The 18,685-nt window shown below is 41.5% G+C and overlaps 1 protein-coding gene across 3 annotated transcripts in view; it reads right to left on the reverse strand.

Moving 5' to 3' along the window:
• Nucleotides 1–18,685, reverse strand: part of F8 (coagulation factor VIII) — a 197,312-nt gene that overhangs the window by 166,810 nt on the left and 11,817 nt on the right. For all 3 annotated transcript variants that reach the window (XM_063703009.1, XM_004065157.2, XM_063703010.1), the window contains exons 2-3: nucleotides 2,960–3,081; nucleotides 441–563 (exon numbers count right to left, since the gene is read on the reverse strand). In XM_063703009.1, the coding sequence (XP_063559079.1) occupies nucleotides 441–563; nucleotides 2,960–3,081 (245 nt within the window). The remainder of the gene's footprint in view (nucleotides 1–440; nucleotides 564–2,959; nucleotides 3,082–18,685) is intronic.

The raw sequence follows: 18,685 nt of genomic DNA on the forward strand, positions 1-18,685 counted from the left end.
GGACCAATCAACTGTGGCCAAGGAGGTGGGATACCCGTGTCAACTGCTCACTCCTAGATCAACTGCTATGGTTAAGGAGGCATGGGCTTTAAGAAAATGGCAGGTTCTGTTTGGAGTATATTCAGAAAAGCAATTCCTAGGGGGTACACAGGTGAGAAATGTTTAATTTTAGGAAGAAAAAAATGACTGGTGTCCACTACACCCTCATTCTTGTATTGAGTATCTACTATAGGGTAGGCAATATGTTATATGCTAAGGACACAGCAATAAATAAGATGGATTTCCCTATCTTGAGATATTTATAATCTAGTAAATGTTAAGAAACACACATAATGTTCAGTTAGGACCTTAAAAGAGTTGTAATGCCACCATTACAAAGCACACACATCTCACTGTTCTATTCATAGAATGACAGGACAATAGGAGGGTATTTGACTCACCCTCAGAAGCTTTCCAGTAGGATACACCAACAGCATGAAGACTGACAGGATGGGAAGCCATGTTCTTGAGTGTAATGACCACTGTATCATAAACCTCAGCCTGGATAGTAGGACCTAGCAGACCTGTAAGAATGAGATGTCCACCAAAGGTCACTTGGGGATAGTACTCCAGAAAACCTGTTATTACAAAAGTTAGGGTCAAGGTCACAGTGGAGAAGCATGCCCCTGTAATTACTGATAAAAAGTAGTATTTGCTTGCTGCCAACATCAGCCTAACCTTATGGTTGCTCTGAGGCAAGATTTCTGGCAATCATTCAATTCATTCGTTCATTCATTCATTCATTCATTCAACTAGAGTTCCTACTATATTCTAGGAACTGTCTTATGCACTGGAGGTGCAGTAGCAAACAAGACAGATAATGGAGATCATATTCTCAAGACATTAAGCACATAAAGAAATAAATAATAAAATTTCAAGTTGTTATAAATATAAAAGATAGTGGTCTGCTAGAAAGTGATGAGGCAGGAGGTAGAGGATACTTTCAGTGTAGTAGTCAGGAAGGGCCTCTCTGAGGAGGTGACATTTGAGTAGAGATCTGACTAATGAAAAAGAAGCAAGATTTTCAAAGATCTAGTGGAAGAGCATTGAAAAAAGATAAAACAAATGCAAATGTCCAGAGGCAGAAATAAGCTTGGTATAGTCAAGTAAAGTGTGGCTGAAGCACAGTGAATCAGCAGAGGAGTAACAGAAAATATGGACAAAAAGGAAACATAACATGTAGGACCTTGTAGGCCACAGGAATTTGGATGAATTTGGATTTTACAAGAAGTAAAATAAGAAGACTTGGAACTTGTTTTGGAGGAACAGTCAACAGGACTTGCTCATAAATATGATGTGGAGATAGAAAAAAAGAGAGGAGTCAAAGAAAACTCCTATGATTTTGGCTTGTGCAACTGGGTTGTTAGTCAGGCCATGACAGAAAATCAAGAGGAAAATTAAGAGCTCTGTTTTATGAATACACTAAGTATAAAATGCCTATAAACAGTCTGTTGAATGAACTGGATTTAGTGGGATAAAAACATAAAATAGCCTTATTTTTCTTAGACCACTGCTTTTAATTACATTATGTGAGATCTCCCTTTTCTTGCACTTTGGTTGATGCCAGATCTTTTCCAGTAACCTTCAGGTATTAATCAACAGTATCACTCTTAGGTTCTAACAAGTCCAGTCCAGTCTAATACCAAATTTTTGATGTCTTCTGCAATTGCAAGTTCCCTTCCTTCTCCAGCTACATTCTGACAGCCCCAGAAATCTGCAATATGTAAAGGTAATCTTTTTTGGCAGCTTCGCTGCTTTCCCACCTTCCTCTCCTAATCTTCCTCCCCAACTCACCTTTGTGTCTCTGGACCTGCCAAGGTAGGAGCAAGTGGAAAGGAGGGGGGAGGGTAAAAAAAAATAGGCATAATGACAAAGTCTTTCTTGGAAGGAGCAGTGATAATGTGGCATTAGTACTCCCTAGTTGTGACACATACCAAAATTCTGCCTTTCTTTCTTAGGGAACTTATGAGTTCTTTGGAGACCTCTCCCTGCCAACAAGGAGACACCCCACTGCTCCTGATCTTGGCATGGGATATACCTTCTCCAGCTGGTCACTTGTATCTCTCCTCTCAGATTCTGCTTCTGGCAGTACAACCCATACAGGCTTTTTCTATTGGGGTTATCTAATCCTGGCAGGAAGACCTCTCAGGCAGAGTCTTTGTAAGACAAGTCCCATTCAGTGACCTTCCTGGCCTTACACCTAACAATGGTAGTGCAGTTAGCTCCCACTATTGCCCACTCCCCCTGCTATTCCATCAGGAGAAGTCCTTTTGGCCTCTGACCTTGAAAATTTCTCCAGATAAAAACCAGGCAGTGGTCAGTGTCTCCCAAGTTCCATAGGTACCTTGTCCAGTCTTCTAAGTGGTTCTCCTGAAGCCTCCTTCACTATACCTTGACATGAGGGACAGGCCTCCCACCCCCCATGGGGTAAGCAACACATAAAACACCGAAGAGGCTCTCCAAATAAATATTCAAATCTAAAGTCTTCCATAAGTTCCTAGCCTTTTTTTATACAAGGTTGGAGGTGAGTCAGGGCCTAAGGGTTGCAGAACCAATTTTGGACTACTACCTGAACAAGTTCTAAATCGATAGGCTGATATCTCTCTTTAGAATAAGGGGATACTTCCCACCTATAATTCTCAGCAACAATTCTAAGACAGAAAATGTCCTGTCATAACATGTTGTTACATACTTTATTTGACATCTAAGTGGAGGTAAGCAGTTGGCATAGACCAAGCAGAGGAAGACGGCCCAGCAAAAAGACAGAAAATGCAGTCAGTGTATTTCCCTATAGGTAGCAGTTAGGGAAACATTCTCTTTGGCAGCTGCGCTTTTTAACTGCAACCTCAAGATTGGGGAATCTGTGATAGAAAATAAGATACCCAATTTCATAATTAGCATTCAACATTGTTTTCATTACCCATCCAGGGTGGCCTTGGCTTAGCGATGTTGAAAAGGTGATCCGTGAATTCTACAAACACAGTCTTTTTGTACACGACTGAGGTGTTGAATGGAAAAGATTTTGGCACTCTAGGAGGAAATCTGCGTGAAGAAAGGAAAAAGTTGTTCATTTTGGTGGACACTTCAAAAAGCAGCTGGAAGTAATGTTTCCATACTACTCTTTTCTACTATCAGCAAGGAGGCAAATTTGAAGTTGTATATAAATCCCTAACATCCATTAAACTGAAACACTGTTTTCACAAGTCAACTGATACATTAGGTGCCATATGATAAGAATCATAAAATCAATAACCATACACTGCATCAGCCAAAAATCCTTTGCCAAAGCAATAGCTACTGCATCCTTCAATTTCATCTCTAAAAGAGACTATAACTTTCATCTAAGTACCTTGTGTTCAAATTTTGTCAGTATGTACCTAAAATTATACTTCCCTCCTTAGGGATACCAGGAATATCACAGAGAAAATTACCTTTCAGCAGACTATGTATATTGAAACCTACTAGTGCCAGGAGCTGTAATTCAGAATCAGTCCTACATTAATGTTCATTCTTGTCTCCACTCAGATACTCCCAATTACTCATTTATTCATGAACCAGCTACTGAATCAGAAATTATATAATTACTTATATAAATGTTCCCAAAATGTTATTATTTGCCTCCATTGTCAAAGCCCTTTTAAGCAAAGGCTGGTTCCCAACTTTTCCTCTCTCCCTGCATGACAGTTTAGCATGTCTGGGGGCCTCCTCACGCCAAATAATCAAAAGGACCAATGTGAATCTTGGTGAATAAGCGACACTGGCCCCAAGTGAATTGGTAGAAATTACAAAGTGGTTGAAGGTGACTATCTCCACTCACTAGTTTCATGTGCTGATGAGTTTTGCACACCATGGAGCAGTTCTGCAGCTTTCTCTATGCCATAAAGAGCCTCTCTTCCTGACTTTTATGCTTCTGGACATCTAACTTTTATCTCCCATCAGATTTTACCAGTTGGCATCATTTCAACAAGCCAAAGGCACAACACATGGGCATTTGGGTAATTAAGGCTTAGTTGGAGAAAGCAAGGCTCCTGCCCTGGAAAAAAAGCTTTCATGTGTAGATCTAAAATTGAGCATTCGCCCTCCACAGATGTACATTGATTCACTTATGAACCGTATACTACATGCCACTTTGCCATAACAAAACACATCAGACATAAACATGGAAAAGGAGAGATTTTTAAAGACATACACTTAGATGTGAAGCAGTTGTTTGAGTCTCATGTCTTATTGACTCTCAGAGACTTTTGAAAAGTGGTAGATGTGAAAGATGGAGAACAGCACAAATAAATGCTCGGTATGGCGGACCACTGAAGAAAGAACCCCAAATATCATCCAGTGAGACACTCCCTCCATTGTCATAAATGATGGCAATAATGATAAAGTGAGGGAAAGGAGAGGCAGCTTCTGATTGTAAGTATTCGTATGCTTGGAGTAAAAGCCACACCATGCCTCAGATTACCAGGATGTGGAATGAATAAGAAGGGGTCTGGGCATTTATCACTTGTTTATTTCTTTCTCAGTCTTGTGGTGAAATAACAAAAGTCTCATTGTTCCTTTCAGGAGCAGCCACACTGGAGAATCATTCATTCTTGTAAGAAATTTTGCTTTTCCTTTAGTCAGAATGCTGAGCTAGAGAAGGACAATGCAATCTAAAAATGGTGAAAATGGCTAAATTGGTAAATCAGTGATCCATGGGGATTTTTTTCAATTTTAATAATCGTGGTAAAATACACATAAAATTTACTATCATAAATCTTTTTTTTTTTTTTTTGACAGGGTCTCACTCTGTTGCTCAGGCTGGAGTGCAGTGGCGAGATCCACCTCCCGGGTTCGAGCGATCCTCCCGCCTCAGCCGCCAGAGTAGCTGGGACTACAGGCGTGTGCCACCATGCCCGGTTAATGTTTTTGTAGAGACAGGGTTTCACCATGTTGCCCAGGCTGGTGTCAAACTCCTGGGCTCAAGCAATCCACCCTCCTTGGCTTCCCAAAGTGCTGGGATTATAGGCGTGAGGCACCACGCCCAGCCTAAGCATGTTTAAATGTACAGTTCAGTAGCATTAAATATTCTGGCTGGGTGTGGTGGCACACACCTGTAATCCCAGTACTTTGGGAGGCCAGGGCAGGATGATCACTTGAGCCCAGGGGTTCAACACCAGCCTGGGCAACACAGCAGTACCTGGCCTCTACAAATAATAATAATTAGCCAGGCGTGGTGGTGTGCACCTGTGGTCTTAGCTGCTTTGGTGCCTGGGGTGGGAGGATCACTCGAGCCCAGACAGTTAAGGCTGCAGTGAGCTATGATCACAAAACTGCACTCCAGCCTGGGCAACAGAGTGAGATCCCATCTCCAAAAAGAAAACGTGTAATATGCTCCCATCTACCTCCCGAATTAATTTTATGCTGTAAACTGAAACTGTATAAACATTAAACAATAACTCTCACCTCCTCCAGTCTCTGGCATCCACCATTCTACTTTCTGTATCATTTTGACTACTCTAAGTACCCAATATAAGTGGAATCATACAGCATTTGTCTTTTCATGACTGGCTTATTTCACTTAGCATAATATACTCAAGGTTCATCTATGTCGTAGCATGTGTCAGAATTTCCTTCTTTCGTAATGCTTTGTGTGTATATACCACATTTAGATTATCCATTCGTCTGTCAATAGACACTTGCAGTACTTCCACATTTTAGCCATTGTGAATAATGCTGCTTATAAACATGGATATGATGGTTAATTTTATATGTCGACTTGACTGGGCTAAGAGATGCCCAGATACATGGCAAAAGAGTATTTCTAGGTATGTCTGTGATGATGTTTCCAGAAGAGAATAGCATTTGAATTGGTGAAGAAGATCACTCTCACCAATGTGGGTGGGCATTATCCATTCCACTGAGGGCCTGAATAGAACAAAAAGATAGACGAAGGGCAAATTCACTCTCCCTGTTTGAACTGGGACATCTATCTTCTCCTGCCCTTGGACATAAGCATTCTTGGTTCTGCCTTCTGACTCAGACCCTGTACTTTTACCATTGGCATATATTTACACACACGCACACACACACACACACACACACACACACACACACACACACACACGGATGTGTTTCATTGAAGAACCCTGACTAATACAATTGATGTATAAATATCTCTTTAAGACCCCATTTCAGTTCTTTTGCATATATAGCCAGAAGTCGAGTTGCTGGATCATATGGTAATTCTGTTTAATTTTTTGAGAAACTGCCCTATTGTACATTCGCAATAGTGCACAAGGGTTCCAATTTCTCCACATCCTCACCAACATTCATTATTTTCTGTTTTAGTTTTGATAGTAGCCATCCTAATGGGTGTGAGGCAGTATCTCTTTGTAGTTTTGATTTATATTTCTCTAATGATTAGTGATGTTGAGCATCTTTTCTTTCTTTCCCTCTCACCACATCACTACAGGCCTATTTACTGTAGTTCCTCGTAGCCAGTACCTCATGTCCACCTTTTAACAAGAAATTACAAGGCATACTAAAGGGCAAAAACCACAAAATTTGAAGAGACTGAACAAGCAAGCATCAGAATCAGAGTCAAATACGGCAGGAATGTCATAATTATCAGACCAGGAATTTTTTAAACTATGATTAATATGCTAAGGGCTTTAATGTAAAAAGTAGACAACATGCAATGACAGATGTATATCGTAAGGAAAAATATGGAAATTCTAAGACAGAATAAAAAAGAAATGCTAGAGATCAAAACACTGTAACAGAGATGAAGAATGTCTTTGATGGGCCCATTGGTTGATGAGACATGGCTGAGGAAAGAATCTCTGAGCTTGAGGACATGACAACAGAAACTTCCAAAACTGAAAAGCAAAGAGAAAAAAAGACTGAAAAAAAAAAAAACAAAACCAACAACCATGGCAGAGGCTATGCATGGGCCCAGAATGTCCAAAAACTGTGGAACAACAACTACAAAAGTTGTAACATACACATAATAGAAATGCCAGAAGAAGAATGCAGAAATGAATAGGAGCAAATTTTTAAAGCAATAATGACTGAGAATTTCCCCCAAATTAATGTCAGACACCAGACACCATACCACAGATTCAGGAAGCTCAGAGAATACCAAAGAAGATGGATGCAGCCGGGCGCGGTGGCTCACGCCTGTAATCCCAACACTTTGGGAGGCCGAGGCGGGCAGATCACGAGGTCAGGAGATCGAGACCATCCTGGCTAACATGGTGAAACCCCATCTTTACTAAAAAATACAAAAGAAATTAGCCGGCTGTGGTGGCGGGTGCCTGTAGTCCCAGCTATTCAGGAGGCTGAGGCAGGAGAATGGCGTGAACCCAAGAGGTGGAGCTTGCAGTGAGCCGAGTTCGTGCCACTGCACTCCGGCCTAGGTGACAGAGCGAGATTCTGTCTCAAAAAAAAAAAAAAAAAAGATAGATGCAAACGAACAAACAAATAAAAAAACCCTACACCTAGGCATATTATATTCAAACTCCAGAAAATCAAAGACAAAAAATGTTGTAAGAAACCAGATGGGGAAAAACACTTTATCCATAGAGGAGCAAAGATAAAAATTACATCCAACTTCGCCTCAGAAACCATGCAAACAAGAAGAGAGTGCAATGACATATTTAAAGTGTTGAGAGAAAGAAAAAACAGTCAACCTAAAATTCTGAACTCTGTGAAAGTATCCTTCAAAAATGAAGGAGAAATAAAAACTTTCTCAGACAATAAAAATTAAGGAATTTATTGACAGTAGACCTGCCTTTCAATAAATATCCAAAGAAGTTGTTCAGAGAGAAGGAAATTGAATCTACAAAGGACACGCATTACAGAATGAATAAATGAAAAGAACATCAGCCACAGAAACAGCACTAAACAACCAAGTAGACTGAATGACTTAGCCACTTTGATGCTTACCAGCCTCTGCTGTTGGTGCCCCAATTCTTGCAAAATGGATGTATGAAAGGAGGAGCCACGGCAGAGGCTATGCATGGGCCCAACATCATGGACTCATCAATACAGATCTAGCTACTGATGTTGTTAATGTTCAACTTGCCAGTAACAGAGACCAAAGCTAAGGCTCTGATATGTCACCATTTCTCAAGAAAATCATTCAGTCGCTTGGTGAGCCTCAGTAAACACCACCATTCAAGGCCTTACAGAATATTTGATCTTACATAACACTGCATCAGACCAAGAGGCCTACTTTAAAGCAAGAAGATACATGACCATGGAATCCACTACCCAGAAGCTACCCACTTGATAGAGTGGTAGGACAGCTTGTTGAAGGCACAGCTGAGGCACTAGCTTAGACATAATACCTAAGAACGAGGCACCATCCTGCAGGATGCAGTATATACTCTAGATCAATGGCCATCGTTTAGTGGGGTGCGTCCCGAAGTAAAATATATGGTTTTGGGAAACAAGGAGTGGAAGTAGGAGCAGCCTCACACTACCATTACTCCCAGTGACCCAATTAGGGAAACTATGCCTCTTATCCCAACTCTGGGCTCTGAGAGTTTAGAAGTACTGGTTCTTAAAAGGGGAATATGTCCGCCAGTGGACACACCAAGAGTCTCATTAAACTTGAAACTATGGTTGCCATCATATTACTTCAGATCACTATTAAGAGACCAAGAGGTAAGGAAAAGAGTCACTATCCTGGCAAGCGTAACCGATCCTGATCATCAGGAGGAAGGGCTGACATTACACAATGGAGACAGAGGAGAATATATTTGGCAGCCAGGTCATCTGCTTGGGTATCTCTTAGTATTCCCTTGTTCAATGTTGATGATAAATGGACAAGTACAGTCATGGCTTACAAAGGGCATGATGACCAGGTACCTTATCTGGTAACCCACTTGGACCAGCAGAAGTATGAATTGAGAGGGTGGTGGGGGGAGGGATCTAGAATGGGTAGTAGAAGGGGAAGATGATGAGTACCAGTTGCAGACTCAAGAAAAGCTAAAGCAGCAGGAGTTGTGCTGTGTTCCAAACCTTTCTCTTTTGTTTCCCCAGGAAAGGGAGCCCATCAGAATCCTGAAGGAACCATTCCAGAACTTACGAAGCAAATGAATCTGAGCAGCAGAAATGGTGGACCACAGTGGAGGCTGGTGTCCAGATTCACCACTTCAGGACTAAAGCACTTATTTCCTAAGCTGCTGGGTGTGCTGACAGCTGACAATTCTAATCCGAATTCCTCTCTGGGAACCAATTTTGGCTGAAGTCAGTCACCACATCCAAACTCATGCCTTATTCCTGGTAAATGTGGGACTATATAGGTCCAGACAACTTGCCTCAATAGAGAACATCTCTGCAGAGCCATCCTAGCTTGAGCTCCCTGTGGGATTGACCTTTGTTCAGACTGTATCACCTCAACTTCTTTTACCCAATCCTGCTTCCTTCACTCCCCCATGGGTGTTGATCCAGAGGATCCCCCTCCTATAAACTTTCTGCATGCAAGAAAAAAAAGAGAGAAAAAAGCAGACAATAATTTTTATTCATGTGCTTAAAAAGTTGTAAAATCACCCAAGGAAGCACATAAGTTGTCAGTATGTGAACAATGTTGGAAACATTTTGTCTGATTTCCTTTGGGAGAATTCATTGCCAGCTATAAATCTGTGGAAACGCTGCCACACAATCTTAGCACACAAGATTGGCAGAAAATCGCTTAGAAACACTGAAAACATGTGACAAAGTGCTTTCCGTGAAAAGGGTGGATGCGAAGCAGTAAGGACCCCCTTCATGAAGCACGCGGTCACCCTCCAGCCACCAGAACCAGAGGAACGCTGTGGTAACTGAGGGAAAACGCATCTAGGCACACGTCACGGTGGCACCTTCCAGCAGGTCCCCAGGGTTGTGCCCCTGGAGCTCTGACAAAGAGTGTGGCCCGGAAATGTGATGTTTGGACTGCAAGTTTTGGTGAGAAATAACAATGCATCAGGTTGCAGACAAAGCAGACCCTGCTCTGTGCGTTTATGGGAGCCACGCCCAACAGGAACCACAGGGAATGATCGAAAGGAGAGGGACGGACACAAACAGACACACCAGAGAGAGGTTCTCAGGAGGAGGCTCTGTGGCCTCCAGACCACGTCAAAGCCAAGGCAGAAAGGATGAACTGAGGAAAGGAGGAAAATTTCCCCTTAAGGAAGGTAAAATCCAGAAGGGATCCCTAAAATGGTGAGCAGTTTAAACCTGGCAGTTTTGCATTAATTCACATAAAGTATAATGAAAACTGTTGGACACACAAGGAGAGACTGGCCAATCTACAGTCACAGAGGAAGACCTTCACACCCCTTCACAGGATCTCGCAGCAGATTGGCTGAAAAGTCTCCTTGAAACTGCAGACCTCTCTCAAGGAGACCCACTGAGTTGGGCAAAGGTGGGGCCGACTTAATTCTTGCCTCCCTGCTCTCCCACGTAGCCCTGCATTTCACTCCATTCCAGGGTTTCTGGGACACCCGAGAAAGCACGTAGTCCAGGGAGCACGTCTGCCAACTGAAGGCCTTGACAAATGACTTTCTGTACTGGCTGAGGGCCAGGGCCCAGCATACTGATAAGGAAGCTCTTCCAGAAAAATGTTGGGACAAAGGCATATTAGTGAGTGGACACAAACTAGAAAAATCTCCAAGTAATACGTTAATGCCAACAGAAAGCATCCACCTTGAAGGAAGCACAAACCAACAACACATATAAAAATGACTCTGGCAATTCACATCAGCTAGCCTCTGCATAGGCCATCGCAGTACTGGCAAGACATGAGCTAAGTGGCTACAGCAGCAGGGAGAGAATTTATGCATGGACCCAAAAGTGTGGCTTCCCACTGACTAAGGCTGATCTAGCTACTGTTGCCACCAAAGTCCAACCTGCCAGCAACAAAAATCAATGCTGAGCTCCCAATATGCCATATTGGGCCCAACCCCTGGGCCCCTGACCGGTACTGGTCTGTGGCCTGTTAGGAATGGGGTCACATAGCAGGAAGTGAGCAGCAGGCAGGGAGCAAAGCTTCATCTGTATTTACAGCGGCTCCCCATCACTTGCATTACCGCCTGGGCTCTGCCTCCTGTGAGATCAGCTGCTGCATTAGATTCTCATAGGAGTGCGAATGCTACTGTGAACTGCATATGCAAGGGATCTAGGTTTTGTGCTCCTTATGAGAACCTAACTAATGCCTCATGATCTGAGGTGGACAGTTTCATGCCATAACCATTCCCAACAACCCCACAGTCTCTGGAAAAATTATCTTCCACGAAACCAGTCCCTGGTGCCAAAAAGGTTGGGGACTGCTGCAATATGGTATTGTCCATCACAGAGACAAACCAGCTTCTCGGTGGCCAGACACACTGAACTCCTTCCATCCTAGAAAGGACAGGACTTCATTGTGATACCTAATCTTGGCGTAACTTAGCCTTTCCTCCCTTCAGGGCCTTAGCCAGCACCACTATCTGAAATCTTACAGAGGATTTGATTCACTGATGTGGAATTCCATATAGCACCGTGTAGACCTGGGGAATCATTGTACAGCAAAAGAGATGAGGGAGTGGGTCCACAACCAGACACAGGTAGAACTCCAGCTTGGAGGCAGGTCTCTGTGAGGATGGAGGGCCAGCCTCCAAGGTGCTGTATATGTATGAATTCAAAGATGATTCTGTGTCCCCACTAAGAAGATTACATGGGTTTGGGAATCAAAGAGTGGCAGCAAAAGAACTCTGATCAGCACCCCCGCCAATGAGCCACGTGGGGAGTCTCTGCCGCCCCTCCCTGCAGCTCTGGGACCCGCAGCAGAAAGGCCCCTGCAGCAGAAAGGCAAGAGTATACGGCGGGTGCCACCTGGCCCCGCCAGGCTAACCCAGGGCAATGCAGAGCAGTGGCAGGGAGAGGGGGTGAGGGGGAAGAATGGCAGGGGCTGGGGGTGCCATCACGCCCAGGGCGCGGACAGGAGCGTGCAGCTGAGCCCTGAACTCACGACGACCTGGAGCTGAGCAGCAAGACGGTGAGGGGCGCCCGGATGGCAGTCTAGGAAAGAACTCCCCAGTCCCAGCCACTGGGTGTGGGAAGTCAGCCTTCACCTCCGCTGAGGTGTGCGCCGGGATTGCCCCAGAGGAATGTTGCCTGTGGGGGCCACGCACCTTCCTTCCCAAGACAGACCACGCCCCTCTACCAGGGCATGCCCCGCCCATTTCCAGGACAGGCCCCACCCCCTCTCTGGGCAGACCACGCCTCTTCCCAGGGCCGACTCTGCCCTGTCCCAGGATGGACAGCACTTCATAAGTGCTCAGTGCAGGGACACAGAGGCCTGGACATGTTGGTCCAACCTGGAAGGTTCATTCCAGCTCCAGAGCTCCCTGTAAGGTCCAGCAAGGCTGTCCTGGAGCCTACCCGGCAGCGCGCTTCTCCCTCTGCCTATCCCTGATTCCTCAGGTGTTGATCCCAAGAACACTCCAAATAAAATTCCTGCATGTTAATCTTCATCTCAGAGTCTACATCTAGGGAACACAACCAGTAACATTAATTTATATTTAAACATACTCTAATGTCATCTACCTCTAAAAATTTCCATGGCACTATTCTTAACATAAGCCTATGTAGTTTTTAGTCATTTAACATTATTATGCCCTTCCACATTCACCAACTCATCCCTAGTTTGCTACCTTTCTCCTTTTTCCATATCATATCCTTGGTTCCACTACGTCTATCCTACCCCCTCTCTGTGCAGTTTCCATTGATTTCTAAGGTATTTCAACATAAGTTACCACAGTGCTTTCACTTTAAATGTTTCTGATTAAAGGCCAGACGCAATGGCTCACATCTGTAATCCCAGCACTTTGGAAGGCCGAGGCGGGAGGATCACCTGAGGTCAGGAGTTCGACACCAGCCTGGCCAACATGATGAAACCCTGTCTACTAAAAATACAAAAATTAGCTGGGCGTGGTGGGGCACGCCTGTAATGCCAGCTACTCAGGAGGCTGAGGCAGGAGAATCACTTGAACACGGGAGGCAGAGGTTGCAGTGAGCCGAGATCATGCCACTGCACTCCAGCCTGGGGGATAGAGTTAGACTCTGTCTCAAAAATAAATAAATAAATAAATAAATAAATAAATAAATAAATGTTTCTGACTAAAATGAAGATATAAGACACATATAAAATATGTTATAGAGCAATAGATTGGAAGATCAGAGAGGGAACAGGATCAAGAGCACACAGAAACACTTTTTCCCCCTCTGAGGGCAGAGTGAAAACACATAATTGATGGAGAAACAAGATTGTGAGACAGAAAAACAAAAAGGCCTAGGCCCTAGGTCAAGTATATGTGATTCAGGACAGGACTCTATTCAAAGGGAATAACTAGATGTTCCTAAGAGCATTAACACCCTCCAAGTGTGTGATTCAGTTCTGAGATTAACCTATTACGGGACAATATCCAGCTCCCCAGCCTGAGACCTTTGCCATTTGAGTGAATATTTTCCATGCTGGCAGAAACATGTGATTTATTTGCCTGTCTCACTTTCAGGCAAATCTGCATAGTAAATGACAAAATGTTCCAGGGTTCCTGGGTTTTACTCCTTCCTAACTTTTGTGGGGTTTTGTTTGTGTATTTCCTTTGGGATTCAATATAGAAATCCTGCCAAATATATTTGGCAACCATTGTCCTTGACATGAACTGTTCTTTCACATTTTATCTAAAACTAATCGGAAAACCTATTATATTCCCTGACCCGTGGTTAGAAGAAACTGAGCAGCTGCGGGAACAGATAATATAAAACTGAATTTTCCCAGCTGTTTATTTCAAACCTTGGCAGAGGCTGTCAGGATGTGTCCAGAGTCAGCTTATCCTGTTAATCAGCATCAAAATAATCTAAAGTGTAGAAGGGTTTCATCAAAATAAAAATTCTATCAACTTTTTTCTGGTAAATACATGTGACTGCCTATACAATAACAGAAAGCTAGATAATAAATTAATGATGTATTCCATTCAATTCAATTTTATACTCAAACTATTATTCTCTGTGCCTCAGGATGCATGCTAGATGGACACTAATATACACAGTGTATTAAGTAAAATTATCTCAATATTAATTGTTAACAAGACTAACTTTAATGGATAAATGGTTGTTTAGTTAGATGCCAGGCTACTGACAATCTGGGCCTCTACTTTCAAGGTCACTAACATTGCTCATCTGCAGGCTATATAGGCTGTAGAACGAACTTGGACCCACTCCTCACACCATATACCAAAATTAACTCCAAGTGGATCAATGACCTCAATGTAAGAACTAAAACTATAAAAGTCTCAAAAGAAAATATAGGTTTAAATCTTAGTGATCTTTGATTTGACATTGATTTCTTAGATATGACAACAAAAATACAAGCAACCAAAGGGGTAAAATAAATAAATATTGGACTTCATCAAAATGAAAAACTTTGTGCATCACAGGATACTATTAGGAAAGTGAAAATACTACCCACAGAATGGGAAAAAATATTTTCATGTCATAGCTCTGATAAGGGTATAATATTAAGAATAAATAAAGAACTTATACAACTCAGTACTAAAAAACAAATAATCCAATTAAAAATACGCAAAGCATTTAAATAGACATTTCTCCAAAGGAGATACACAAATGGTCAATAAACACATGAAAAGACTCTCAACAACGTTAGTCATCAGGGAAATGCAAATCCAAACTACAACGAGATATCACTTTATCCACACTAGGATGAGTATAATTAAAAAGACAGACAGTAACAAGTGTTGATAAGAATATGGAAAAATTGGAACACTCATACTTTGGTAGTGAAAATGTAAAATGGTGCAGCTGCTTTGAAAATGGTGCAGCTGCAGTTCCTCTAAAAGTTAAACATAGAATTACCATGTGACCTAGCAATTATATTCCTAAGTATATTCCGAACAGAAATAAAAGCATATGTACACAAAGACTTGTACATGAATGTTCTATAGCAGCATTATTCATAATAGCCAAAAGGGGAAACAATCCAAAAGTCCATCAACAGATGAATGGATAAACAAAATGTGGTCTATCCATACAATGGAGTATTATTCAGCCATAAAAAGTTAAATTCTGATACATACTACAACATGGAAGATTTTTTAAAAGTAAAAAATGAAAATAGTTTCATTCTTACTATATCTTTATTTTCTTATTTTAACTCCTCTATCATTCTGCAAAAATGGAAGAATCTTGAAAACATGCTAAGCAAAAGATGCTAGACACAAAAGGCCACATATTTTATCCCTTCATTTACATGAAATATCCAGAATAGGCAAAACTACAGTGACGGAAAGTAGGTTAATGGTTGCCAGGGGCTGGGGAAAGGAAGAAAATTAGAAGTGACTGTTTAATGATTACAGGGTTTCTTTTTGAGGTGATGAAAATATTCTGGAATTAAATAAAGATGATAGTTGCACACTTTACGGATTCACTAAAAACCACTGAATTGTACACTTTCAAATGGTGAATTTTATGATATGTAAAGTATATGTCAATAAAAATGTGGAGATTTAGAAAGGAAAAAAATCTCTACACTGAAAATAAGTGATTTTTACAGTATGTAAATCATACCTCCAAGGAGTGAAAAAATGGTAAGGAAATATTCTGAACTTTATACTATTAAATTCAACAGCTCAGATGGAATTTCTTTTCTTTTTTTGAGACAGAGCCTTGCTTTGTTGCTCAGGCTGGAGTGCAGTAGCATGACCCATAGTTAATTGCAGCCTTGAACTCTTGGGCTCAAGTGATCCTCCTGCCTCAGCCTTCCAAGTAGCTGGGACTACAGGTATATGCTACCACACTTGGCTAATGAAAAAAAATTTTGTAGAAGTCAAGTCTTGTTATGTTGCCCAGGCTGATCTCAAACTCCTGGCCTAGAGCAATCCTGCTGCCTCCTCCCAAAGTGTTGGGGTTACAGGTGTGAGCCACCACGCCCAGTCTCAAATGGAATTTCTTAAAAGAAATTATTAAAATTCATCCTATAAGAAATAGAAAATTCAAATAGCCCTTTACCTATTAAAAATAGAATTCACAATTAAGACCCTTAAAAAAAACAAACCAAAACAAAACAAAAAACACTGGGATAAGATGATTTCCCTGGTGAATATAGTTAAACATTTAAAAAAGAAATGATACCAATTCTACACAAACTCTTTCATTAAATAGAAGAGTGAACACGTCTCAACTCATTTTATAAGAATAGTCAGCCGGGCGCGGTGGCTCACGCTTGTAATCCCAGCACTTTGGGAGGCCGAGGCGGGCGGATCACGAGGTCAGGAGATCGAGACTATCCTGGCTAACACGGTGAAACCCCGTCTCTACTAAAAATACAAAAAATTAGCTGGGCGTGGTGGTGGGCGCCTGTCGTCCCAGCTACTTGGGAGGCTGAGGCAGGAGAATGGCGTGAACCCGGGAGGCAGAGCTTGCAGTGAGCCGAGATCGCACCACTGCACTTCAGCCCGGGCGACAGAGCGAGACTCCGTCTCAAAAAAAAAAAAAAAAGAATAGTCTTACTCTTTGATATGGTTTGGCTGTGTCCCCACCTAAATCTCATCTTGAATTGTAGCTCCCACAATCCCCATGTGCTGTGAGAGGGACCAGGTGGGAGGTAATTGAATCATGGCAGTGGGTTTTTCCCATGCTGTTCACATTATAGTGAATAAGTCTCATGAGAGCTGATGGTTTTATAAAGGGCAGTTCTCCTGTACAATGCTCTCTTGTCTGCCACCATGCCATATAAGATGTGTCTTTGCTCCTCCTTTGCCTTCCACCATGATTGGGAGGCCTCCCCAGACATGTGGAACTGTGAGTCCATTAAATCTCTTTCCTTTATAAATTACCCAGTCTCAGGTATGTCCTCATAGCAGCATTAGAACGGACTAATACCACTCTTATATCAAAACCAGACAATGACATTATAAGAAAATCACAGCCAAATATCCACCATGAACACAGATGCAAAAACTAAAAAACCATCACCACCAAAACCCTTAACAAAACAGTTTTAGTTGGCCAGGGCTGCCATAACAAAATACCAGAGATTGGGTGACTTAAACAACAGAAACTTATTTTCTCACAGTTCTGGAGGCTGGAAATCCAACATCAGGGTGCCAGCACGGTCAGTTTCTAGTGGAGCCCTCTTCCCGGCTGGTAGATGGCTGCCTTCTTGCTGTATGTTCACATGGCTTTTCCTCAGTGCATGAGTGTAGAGAGAGAACCTTCTCTCTTTTTATGAGGCCACCAGTCCTATCAGATTAGGACTCCATCCTTATGGCCTCATTTAACCTTGTTTACCTCCTAAAAGCCCTATCTCCAAATATAATCATCTTGAGAGTTAGGACTTCAACATATGAATTTGGGGTGGGGGGAGGTGGAGACAATTCAGTCCATAGCGAAAATATTACCAATGTAATATGTCACAACCAGGTGGATTTTTTCCCTGGGAATACATAGCTAGTTCCTCATTAAAAAATCAATCCAGGTAATTCACCATAACAGAATAAACAAGATAAACCATATGACCATTTGAATAGATGCAGAAAAAGCATTTGACAAAATCCAACATCAAATCTTGATAAAAACTCTCACACCAAGAATAGAAGGAAACTTCCTCAATTTGACAAAGGGCATCTATGAAAAAATTTACAAGTAATTGTACTTAATGGTAAAATAATGAATATTTTCCCTCTGAAATCAGGAAGAAGACAAGGATTCTGCTATCATCAGTTCTATCTAACGTTGTACTGGAGGCCCTTGCCAGTGCAGTAAGGCATGAAAAAAAAAAAAATAAAAAGCATCCAGTTTGGAAAGGAAGAAGCAAACTGTCTTTATTTGCAGACAACATTATTGTATATGTAGAAATTCTAAAAGAAGTGCAAAACGCTACTAGAGCTAAAATGCAAATTAACAAGATTAGAGTGAACAAGGTCAATATACAAAAATCAATTGAATTTCTATATTTTAGTAACAAATGATTGGAAAACAAAAACAAATAAAAATGATACAATTAACAATAGCATGGAATCCCTCAAAATACTTAGGGATACAATTAATATAATTCTTGCAAGAACTACTCTGTAGGCTACAAAATATCCTAGAGGGAAATTAAAGAAAATGTAAAGAAACAAAGCCATACCATGTTGTTGTATTGAAAGATTCAGTATTGTTTAAATGCCAATTCTCCCCAAATTGATCTACAGATTCAATTCAATTCCAGTCAAAATCCCAGTTGGCTATTTGGTGGAGTTGGCTAGTTGACTATAAAATTAATACAGAAATATAAAAGCCTAAATATATCAAAAGCAATTTCAATAAAAAAGTAAGTTGGAGGTTTTAGACTGCCTGATATTAAGACTTACTATAAAGTTACAACAATCAAAACAATCTGGTACTGGCATAAGCGCAGATATACACATCTATGGAACTAGAGAATCCATAAACAGATTTGCCTATATACAGTCATTTAATTTTCTACAAAGGTGCCAAGGGAATTCAATAGAGAAAGAAAAGTCACACCATACAGAAAATTTAACTCAAAATGTATTATAAACCTAAATACTAATGCTAAAATGATAAAAGTTCTAGAAGAAAACAGAAGAAAGGCTTTGTGAACTTGAGGTGGGCAAAG

Source organism: Gorilla gorilla, chromosome X, assembly GCF_029281585.2.
Source record: "Gorilla gorilla gorilla isolate KB3781 chromosome X, NHGRI_mGorGor1-v2.1_pri, whole genome shotgun sequence".
NCBI lineage: Eukaryota > Metazoa > Chordata > Mammalia > Primates > Hominidae > Gorilla > Gorilla gorilla.